Source organism: Penaeus vannamei, chromosome 19, assembly GCF_042767895.1.
Source record: "Penaeus vannamei isolate JL-2024 chromosome 19, ASM4276789v1, whole genome shotgun sequence".
Lineage (NCBI taxonomy): Eukaryota > Metazoa > Arthropoda > Malacostraca > Decapoda > Penaeidae > Penaeus > Penaeus vannamei.
In genome coordinates, this window is record NC_091567.1 from 16,848,645 (window position 1) to 16,860,274 (window position 11,630).

At 36.7% G+C, this 11,630-nt stretch overlaps 1 protein-coding gene across 1 annotated transcript in view; it reads right to left on the reverse strand.

Annotated features, from left to right (window-relative positions):
- Positions 1–1,220: 1,220 nt before the first annotated feature.
- The window catches only part of LOC113827976 (Cytochrome c oxidase subunit 4), a 12,941-nt gene continuing 2,531 nt past the window's right edge, over positions 1,221–11,630 (reverse strand). The window contains exons 2-4 of the mRNA XM_027380929.2: positions 5,946–6,152; positions 2,131–2,323; positions 1,221–1,874 (exon numbers count right to left, since the gene is read on the reverse strand). Coding sequence (XP_027236730.1) covers positions 1,741–1,874; positions 2,131–2,323; positions 5,946–6,152 — 534 coding nt within the window. The 3' untranslated portion in view covers positions 1,221–1,740. The remainder of the gene's footprint in view (positions 1,875–2,130; positions 2,324–5,945; positions 6,153–11,630) is intronic.

The window sequence follows — 11,630 nt, forward strand, 5'->3', positions numbered from 1 at the left end:
ATGGTAAGAATTTTAAATAATCATTTACATTGTATGTCGCACAAACGTTATGATTAATAAAATATCGTCCACACACTGCAACAACGATCTAAAAGGATAATATCTACTATTCATAGTGAAACTGGGTTTTTGTTTGGCACATATATGACAACTTGCAAGTATAATTATAACATCTGGCGACAAAATTGTTAAGTCAAAAGAATTTCATCGTTATCACTCATTTGAAAGATGGAATAATGCACTGGCTGCAATGATATCAATTTTGTCGGCCATGTTGGCGGCTTTACTAACGAGACGCTATGAAACTGTAGCAAGCAGATATCTGAGCAAGTTCTGTCAAAAACTAAATATTTTTATCTTTTCAACACAGCTCTCGCATTAGGAAGTAGACATTAAAAGGGTATGCATAAGAGGGAAAATGAAAGGGGAAGTGAAGACCATGTAAAAATAGTTCAGGCGATGGTTGAGCTCCAAGCTAGGGGTGATCCCCTACACATAGCCTCGGTTTCCGTCTCCTAAGCATGCCACGATAACGAGCAAGGGATTGGGGCCTTGATAATTCTTAAAATCTTTAAAAAGATCAGTAACAATCTGCAGAGGATTCTGGCGTTCATTTCAGCTTTAAATTAACCCCAACAAAAGGCATTGGAGAAAACATGTCGTTTGAATGAATGAATGAATGAATTGATGAAGAAAAATGTGAGAGCCTTCAGGTTTTCAACGGACAAGATTTTCCTCTTCCTAAAACAAAATGTATTACAGTATTCCCTCTCAAAAATACTAGCTTTGTTTTTCCAATTGTATACAGTTCCGCATTTTTCTCAAACCTTTCTGTAATTTTCATCTACCACTTTAGCAAAAATAAAAGTTCTCTTGACACTAACTTCTGGCACTGTTACTGAATGTTTATTGCAATGTACAAAGTACAGTTCATTAATTCATAAAGATGCTAAATATATGGAAAGTACTTTCAAACTTGCCTCTTTCTAAAATGTTAGAATATGAACTCAATGCATGTGATAAAGTATAGCTTTCCCCTACCAGATAAATCATTTCCGCATCACCAAGATAATTCTTAATGTAGCACGAGGCATATCTAATCTAATCTCTTGCATTATATCTGTGCTTGCAGTTGTTTCTACAAAACCGAGTTGCTCTAACATTAGATATTTGAAAATTGTATAGTATATAAACTCATTTTTGGAAAATAAAATACATGAGAGGGGTCACCATTTAATTACACATACTATAGTGACATAAATATCTTATTTACAATAAGAATCTTCCCCCTGACTGGAAGAGACTATTAGCAATAACCACCATGTCATTAAAAACAAAAAAATTACACAATTCACAAAAAAAAATAAATGCACCAGACACTACTACTCCACCTCCTGATTTCCTTTCAGTATATTGTTGACGACTCACAAGCCAGGGAGATGGAATGGGGATTAGCTCAGGTATACACTGGAGTAGAAATATACACTTGAAACCACTTAAGGCCAGAGTAGTACAAAGACATTACTGAAGTTCAATTTTAAACAAAGAATTTTCTTGCTTAAACTTGGGCCTGCTGACTTTTTTTTTTTACTACTTAAAATCGAGAATCATCATCATCCTTTGGTGCGTTACATACTGTAAAATATCTAAGTACAGCAAGTACGGTTTCCACTGTACATCACATGGTTAATGAGTAAAATATGATGACAATAATTAGCAGTTTTATTACAACATTAGAATTTACTTCCATTCACCCTTGGAGTAGTCCCACTCTGAAGAAATTCCCTGGACAGGATTCATTTTCAGGGCAATAATTCTCTTGAGCTGAGCTTCCTGCTTCTCTGGAGAAAGTGTATCCGGGATGGGAGAGTATACTGAAAAGATCAATAAAAGTTGAAAGCATCCTTTATACTATATATTTCCTGTTTACAATGATCAACACGTGAAAATTTCTTTACACTGTGCTGCACATGTCTACCTATCCTAAGTGCTATCACATACTTCAGAGCAAGTGTACACTGCTTCAAGCAGATGGACATAAAACAATGCAACCTCCAATTATCACCTTTACCCATAATAAAATCATGCATGTACTCTCGAGCACTGACGTCTATGGCATTGTAAACTTACCAAACAGCTTCATCCACATGTACACCCAAATGGCTAAAGATGCAGCAATGAGACTAAGACCAAGAACAGACTTCCATTCTCCAGTGGGAGCCTTCATCTCAGAAAAGGTCTGGCAGAAGGATGCACGGTAAAGGGCTTTCTTCTCCTCAAGGGTCAACTTGTTCCAGTCTCCCTTCTCCTTTTCACGGAGGGCCTGGAACACAGAGAAAAATGTTATGCATATTGTGAAAGTATTTCTCTTGGGATTTTTTTTTTTTTTTTTTTTTTGTCAACAATCTTCATAAAATGTAGAAAAACTGCTAGACTGAAAAACCGATGTAGTAAATTAAATTCTCTGGAAGAATACCAATATGTCCTACATTTTGATAAGCAATTTCTTACTAAAGAAGGTCAGATAGGTGGAGGGGCATCATATCCATCTTGATGTTGAAACCCAAGATTGTGACAGCATAAGTGAAGTCTAAAAGGAATTAGGGACAGTTCCATTTGATGGGGCAGTAGGAAGAACGAACAGCTGGACAAGAACAATAGAAGGTTTATGCTCGGTAAAGGAAAATTTCATTTGGCAATCACCTTGAACTAATAAGGCTCATGACTGAAGTAAAACAGCAGGAGTGCAAAGACCAATGAGGTATATTCATACATTCTTTGAATTGGATATCTTTAGGAGGGAGGGGGAAAGGGGGAATGAAAGAAAGAAAAAAAAAAGAAAGAAAGAAAAAAAATGAAGACCATACTATCTGAAGCAATGTACATTTATTCTTCAAGGGAGTTCTTCAAAAAACACCAAGGCTTAAACTACACACTAACTTTTAAAAGTCTCTAACTCTTACAATAAGATTTCCCTAGGCCATACTGAGTTAAGCACTTGGGACTCTGTCCAGGTAGCTGCTGAGGCTAGAGAGGTTTTAAAAGAAGCTGCATCTCTTGCAAAATGGCCAAGGACTAGGCGACGGAAAAAATTCACCACGAGTGCACAAACCTCTCAAGTGAGTGATTTGACTCATTTGGCACTTAGAAGGGGTTTTAATATTATTCCCATTGATAAACAAATGTGAAATGTAACATGCATAAGCCATGACTGGAAGAGTGCTGGTCCCAGGAAGGATGTCATTTCCATGCTGCGCACTGTATTCCTGGCCAATGTGACTGGTGGTGCATGTTGTGTTACGGAAAATTTAAAATTATAAAAAATAAAGTAGGACAAATAACCAAATGTTCCATTTTTTCTCTCTCTTTTGCACTGAGTAATTTACTACACTGAAATGTTATGGAGTATGTGCAAGGAAAATAAGGTATTACCATCTGGATAAAACAAATCAAAAGTTGTTTACACAATATAACTAGGCAAAGGGGAGGCATAGTCTTATCAATGCTCATGGGTGTTCAAACGCCCGGCCTAAGCGCTGCATGCCTGGGACATTGGCTACTTAGGTAACCTAATGCCCATGTTTTGGGCACTGATTTCCAACACACAATTGGATCCAATGGGTTAAATTGTTTTTTTTTTTTTTTTTTTTTTTTTTTTTTTTTTTTGTCTATTGAGCTTGTTTCTATTCAACAACAATTATAAAAAAAGGACATGCTGATACATTAAGCCCTACAATCCAGATGACGTGGCCTTCACTTCATAAAAAAATCTGGCTGAGGGCCAGGGTGACAGGAAATTGTGTGAATTTTAGCTGAAGGCCAGAATAATGGAAAGGACTCACAAAGCTCTTGGAGGGTAATTAGAATCAATGGGCATTTAGAAAGGGGTTCTTGCATTATTTCCATTAATAAATATGGAATGTACTATCTGTGAGCCATGACTGGATGACCTGGCTCCAGGGAGGACATTCCCATGCTCAGGATCCTATTCCTCATTCTGATCAGCAGCACAGGTTGTATTACAGAAAATTCATTAAAAAAAATAAGTAACAAATAACAAGGTTACTTATTGTTATGATTACAGCACTACCTTATGGATTACCTACAGCAATATGGAGTCTGTGCATCAAAAACAGTATTACCATCCCAATACAGCTTATAAAATGATAAATATATACATTAGAAAAGGGAAAATGTTAAATACTCTCATGAGTAAACAGATAACAATGCAAGGAGTCTTGACAACACCTATGAGTGTGTGCACTATAAACCATTAACCCACTAATGCCAGTATATTTTGAAGCCAAAAATAAAAGTTTCTGGGCAGCCACAAAATCGACCATGGCCCACTGCTGAGTAGAAGCGCTGTATTTCCCACACCATTGGATTTGTTTTTCAATACTCTTGACAATCACTCTGGCAAATTTTTGTACTTATTTGTGTTTAAATTTGGCAAATATGGGGGGGAGGGAGAGTGGAGGCCTGAATGAGAGTCAAAGGTGTAACCTATTTTCTTCATATATTGCATTTCAAAGACTTCTATTTTGCAAAAGTGTGGACTTTATTCTTACAAAATAGACAGGCATTATGCATATCATCTCAAAATAATAAGAAATTAACAAAAACCTTATAGACCTAACCAAGGCACATCATAAATACCATTTTTTAAGGGGGCTGTCATACTCCATAACAAAATTTGTTAATTATGATCAGATTTTTGTGATGTTTTAATATGTTATATATAGATATACTACAATTTAAACACCAAGTTTCATATTGTTTGGATAATAAACAATGAAGTAAAAAAAAAAAAAAAGTTGTTTCTCCCTTATCCACTGACTGAACCTGTTAAAAAAATATTCTCTATAGCAATACCTAAATCTTGTGTGACTCGGATTTAGAAATTTCCTCTTCATTTAGTGGGATTTTATTATTATTTTTTTTTTTATTAATTGTTATGAATATAAAATATAATATATGAACTTTTATCACCTGAAATTAGAATCCCCAGGCACAAAAAATCATTTATTCAGCTTTCAAATGATCCAAACTCCATTAGAATCCCCCAAGTAGTTATGGAATGACAAAAGAATGTGGAAAAAGGTGTAGTTTTGAGATATCAGCCTTTGAAGTTGAGATCTGATCTCTGTGTCAATCTTGATGCATTCTATGGTATTCTGAAGTGTTGCTAGTACCTGGTCCCCCCTTTTGCAAGGTACTAATGGCAATAACTGCACATGATTGTAGTAGTACCCTGTGTCATCACAAGCTTCGCAGTGCCTCGTGAGGCATTTCATACGAATAAACAACTGCTGCAGCTGTGATTGACATGAATTTCTCATCATATTAAGTTTAACAGTTACAGGGATATCATCTATCATTAGTAATGTCCTCTTAGTGTGCGATGAGGGTGCATTAGGGGTACGTCTGTGGGATGGTGAAGCGCCGAGGCAGTAGATGAGCAGTCTCTCGCTTTGACTTTCATGGTAACTGCCTGCCTTGTCTCTTAGTCATGGCTATCAGCTGATTCAGAAGTAAAAATATTACGTAATGGGATTGCCAAAGCCTACTAGCTTAAAGGAGATATTTTTCAAAATTGAGTATTCTTGAAAATGTTCGTTGAAAAGTCAGCACGACAGACCCATCAACCCAATGGTGACAGATGTCCTATGTCACAGTCAGTATTATAAGAAACTGATATGTCCCTATTGATAGGATGAGGTTTTGTTGCCTTGAAAGCCAGCCGGGCAACCAATAAGATATAGAGTAGCATGCGCCAATGAACATCTGTCCTTGCCTGACACTTCCCAAAATCTTGCGTGTCTTTGTTGGGTTGATGATAATATATCTCAAACCTAAGATTTACAATACGAAAAAGGCCATAATTCAAAGACTAATAAAATATGCCAAAAATCATCTATATCCCTATCACAAGGCAACCTCACCTGAATGTCTGGAGTATTTTCCTTGAAGCGGACACCTGGCATGGGGAAGTCTACACGGTCCACATAGCAAGGGGTGCCATTGAAGCCAAACCCAACAACTTCCCGACTGCCAATCTTTGAAACAGAGGAGGCGGCAGCAGTCTGTTGGAGGCTGATCTGGCGGAGTGTCAGTGCCAGGGCACGGCGAGTGATTGGGTTCAAAGCCATCTGGAGGAGAAAAAAGGACAAATAAATAAAAAATAAGGAGCAATATAGATAATGCAAGTGTTGGCAACTAAGACTTGAATTGTTTGGTATGCACTTTTAAAAATATTTTGCCTTCTTCCAGTAATGACTAAAGATGAAAGCCAAAAACGGAAAATCCTATCAGTATTATCTACCCATAATCTTATAATCTGAAATTCTATAATACCAACTATCTTATTTGTATCCTCCATTTCTATGGGCTCTGTTTTCTCATTTATGATCTCCAAACACCACACAACTTGGAGGAGGAAGTGTAGTAATAAAGAAGAGTAAGGTAAGTATATAGTAAAGAAGTATAATTTTTAAACGTCAATACATTTTCCCTAATATCGCAAAATCACTGTAGAGGCTTTCACACCAGCTGAAGATGCAAGAGCACACTACCTTTATATACCTACAAACAGACTAATACTATGAAGCAAAGTGGTTGATAATAAAATGTACCCTGTTGCTGCAGTCTTACCTGTATGCATGAATGCATCTAAGCGTGTGGGCGTGTACAAATACACACTAGTTGCCTTCCCCTAACATTCACTACAAACCCTTAATTATGATATTCATGTTGAAGACCACAAAGAGAGAGAGAGAGAGAGAGAGAGAGAGAGAGAGAGAGAGAGAGAGAGAGAGAGAGAGAGAGAGAGAGAGAGAGAGAGAGAGAGAGAGAGAGAGAGAGAGAGAGAGAGAGAGAGAGAGAGGAGAAATTGTGGCCATTAAATAAAAACATAACATTTACTTGCCAATACTACATTACTTCCCCACCCCATTCCTACCCTTCCATCCCCCAAGGCAACTGCATGTGCCAAGGAAGATCAAGCAGCATCTTCCCCAGTATTTGCAAAACCTGTTTATGCTGGAGTAGTAAAAAGTGGCATGAATATGCAAATTTTTTTTTTTTTTTTTTTTTTTTTTTTTTTTTTTTTGTCACTGTTCAAGAATAATAAAGCTCTATGGAAAAAAAATAATAATAATAAATAAATAAATAATAATAATATAAATTCAGAGAACAACAATAACATACATAGAAAAGAAGCCCACCTTAATACTGTCAACCACTTAAGAAAAAATAGCAGCAGCAACAGCAAATCAGCCAATGAAACTATGGATGTAACCAAAATCTTTGAAATTCTATGGACTGACACATCAGAAATAAAAAACTCTACGGAACTCAACCCACCTTTCGGCAAAACTAACAGGAATTCACGCATTCTAAACCCCCAAAAAACGTATTGACCCATAAACCAACCAAATATATCAATATAAATTGCCATGACTTGGCGTGCCCTTTGGACGCTGCTCAAGGGGAGGGTTAATGGGAGACTCTGCCCCCTAACAAATATCATTTTCACAAGCATGTAGTAACACACAGACTAGTTCAGGCATCGCAATAATGCATTCTGGGGTCAGCGTTTTGTTATTCGTGGCAAGGTAAACAAGTCACTAAACTATACGGCCGCTGCAGCTTTAGGGGGTCGTCGCACCCGAGAACAAAGTTTGTTAATTATGATCAGATTTTCTTGTTTTTTTAATAGGTTATATAAACATGTACTATGATTTACACTGAGTTTCATATCATTTGGAGAATAAACAATGAAGTTATTTTTTTAAGTTTTTTGAAAATCATAAAAAATGATAAATCTCACTTATCCATTGACCAAACTTGTTAAAAAACATACTATAGCATTACCTATAACAGATGATTCGATTTTGAAATTTCCTCAGTTTAGTGGGGGGGAGGGGGGGGATTGAAATGTTCATTGATATCAATATAAAATATGATAAATGGACTTATCCCCTGAAATGAAAAACAAATTGTCTATAAAATTGTAAATTTATTTAGCTTTCAAATGATCCAAACCCCATTCGAATAGCCCAAGTAGTTATGGAGAAACAACAAAGAATGTGGATAAATGTGTAGTTTTGGGATATCAGGCTTTGAAAATTGAGGATACTTTTCCCTGCAATTTATTTTATTTTATCTTATTATTTTTTTTAATTCTCATCTCTGCATCAATCTTGATGCATTATATGGCATTCACATAGTATTCTGAGGTATAGCTGGTACCTGGTCCCCCCTTTTGCAAGGTACTAATGGCAATAACTGTACATGATCTAGCCTACTAGGTTACGCGAGATTTTTTCAAATTTGAGTATTTTTTAAAATATGTTGAAAATTCATTCCAATGGCCCCCTTGAACTACGTTTGGTATATGTTAAAGAGACCGATGCGTGTAAATGGAGGAAAATGGACAATGCCATCTTACAGAGCAGAAGAAATAGAGTGGGATACAATATAGTTAAAGATGCAGAGGCCTCATATTTACAGGTAAATGGAAAAAATGTGCAGACTAAATCCAAAACACTCTTCCACAGCCAGAGTTATTTGAATATATCTACATTTCCTATAAACTCGTTTTCAGTCTCATTTTCTGTTAATCCATTTTCTATAACTGCGTTTTCTATGTCGCTTTTTCTGTGCACTACTTTCAACTAACGTGGAAACATTACCAACTACTAATGCTTCAATCCATTATTTAATCATATTCCTACTATCATTTCCTCTATTCCTTTTATGCTTATACATTGTAAGCATTCTTCTATGTAATGTAGATATTTTATGATTTATAATTCCGTTATTGTAACCTTGATTCACTGTTAACAATGTAACAACGTTACTGCCTCCCATGTCAGAACAATACACAATGAGCACTTTCCAGTAAGCTCTTGACGTGGATGGACCAAGTAATTTTGTGCGCAGTGTGACATGGGGCAAGTTAAAAATGTTTTAAATGTTTGTTTTACATTTACATTTGTTTTAAAGACAATTGAAAATAAAATCATGTAGCTTTTATCATAGTGGATATATCGTATTATTAAAAATTATTTTTTAATGATAGGTACGGGCACTTTTGGGAGAAATATGCCGGTCACATGGCCTCATATTGGGGCCCTTAAATACCCCAAATGTGACAGTGACTGCTGATTTGATAATATATATTCATGTAGGTGCAGCAAAATCCCTTAAAATAATAATAGAAAAGTTAGATGCACTTTCACTTGCCATATTCAAAATGGTGTACCTTCCACACTAATGGTATGTATTGTATATTGTTTATTAATTTTTGTTAATCATTTGATATCGTGCTTATAAGCAGGGGGGAATAATTGTATATGTTATGCTTCACATGATATCCACATTTTGTTATATTGTTTAAAAATTGTGTATCAGATATTGAGTTTGTATGCATTGCGTGTTGTGCTTTTTTACTTTAGCAGTATTTCTTTTGTTATCCATCAGACAAAGTTTGGTTCATCTTTCTGATTATACAGCCTTTTTATTGTCATCAGGACATGAAGTTTGGCTCGTCTCATACAATTAGAGTTTTTAATGATATTTATATATTTATTTTATTTCAACATTTACAGGTTGCTATTGGCATCATGCAATCCCCAGAAAATCTGTACAGTATAGCCGCACTAAGTTTGGGCAAATTGAAGATAAAATTCTTGTAGAGGACAAAAAGTGGTTGGTACAAAAAATACTATGCAGAGACAAAGTGTAACTCCACAAATAAAGGAAAAAGGTCACGGAAAGCTTCGCTCACAGCCTAAGTACACTCAGCGCTCCAGTAGCTGTCCATTCCATCGGAGTGAAAGAACAACTTGCCGCACAACTCACATACCGTCTTCTGTCCAACCGTGCACCTATGTCACCACTACCTCACGACCAATCAGGAGGCGGCAGTTTAGCAGAGATTTTTAATTGCTCCTTGAAGTTCAAGTATAATATTCCATATACTATATCAAAAAAATACACACGACTATCGCCTAATGTTTCATATATATTCATGTCTAAGCCGTTTTTACATTAAAATGTGTATTTTGATCCTCAATTTTGGCTAACTCATTAATATCCTTAATTGTCAAACTACTCAAATACAGTCATCATGCAGACGCCTAGGTGTTGTGGGATATTTGCCAATTTATGGTGCCTAAGACTTACAGTAACGTCTAAACATATTCATTTTTATCGGGAACGCACGAAACGGATGCGATAGCTTTTTGAATGCCAGACGAAGACTACGCATACAACCGAGCTCAAAATTCCATAGTTTTCATTTCAGAACAGGTATTACTGAGTACTATCATCTTTAACATGAAATAATCAGTATCTCGCATATACATCCGAAGTTTAAAAATCTGACATTTTGGGAACATTCGTATTGAATTGATCTTTACAACGATAACTACCAATTTCAAATCAATTCAAATTGCCCCCTGCTGTGATGTACCGACCGTTGAACGAAATGTAACGGAAATATTTCAATCCTTCCTTATGAGGCTATTTTTAAACATTAGTGCTTCGTATGTGATATACGTACATATTACCTCGTAAACTAAAACATATTACCAGGGAGTCTCGATCAAAGCATATTTCATGTGTAGGACACAAAACTTATTTTTTTTTATTCATTTCACAAAATATTTCGTCATAAATCAGTGATATTACTTTTTCCTGATATTGGTATAAAATTGTTCCTTGAACATTCACGAACTCATATCTATGCGCAATGTCATAATTAAATGCCACATGCACGATTGCCGCAAGCAAAATTCCACTTAGGTGTACCTGGGCGCTCATTAGCGACGTACCTCTCCGGGTGCTGAGGGACTCGCACGTCGGCTGCAAGACAACGAGCCATAGCAGGCGCTTAATACTCATTTGGTAGTTTCCTCATCCATGTACCTATACTATACGCTAGCTAACTCAATTTAAATCCCCTTCCCCCCCTCCATTTGGGATGGTCCCCTTAACACACACGCTCGTTTCTGGCTACACCAGTGACCTGCCCCATTCTTCTCAGTGACAATGACTAATGTGTGTCATTTGTGTTATAGTAGTGTACTTGACTTTTTTTTTATAGAAAAACTAAAGAGATCAAAATTTTTACAGTTTCACAAAATCATCCGAAATGAAAAAGTGTGAAAAGTGCTGTGCAATTTTCTGAACTGTTTCAGCTCTATCTTGCTGTGCATCCCCTCAGGCAGTGCCCAAAGGGCTCATCCAGTCACAGCAACTTGGACAGTTGAGTAACGTTTGTGTTGGATACCGGGGCAGCCCCGCCCACAGATTTTGTAACCACCCAGAATCTTTTATTTTCGACTTCAAAATATACCTGCGTCAATGGATTAACTTTAGTCATTTACTGACACTGAAATCAAGCTGAGCCTACTCTTTATCCAGCCCCCCAAAACCCCCAGTTCCCTACGTGTCCCCTAAGATTGTTGGGTGGAGTTGGAGACTTCTCTGGCGGGTGTGTCTGTACTATACAGAATTACCCAATCCCGCCCTCCCCGTCAATGGAGCTACGTGAACACAATTTTACCACTTACCGCCTCCCCCTCCCCCCCATTTGGAGCAGTCTCTGTGAGGGTGCATCG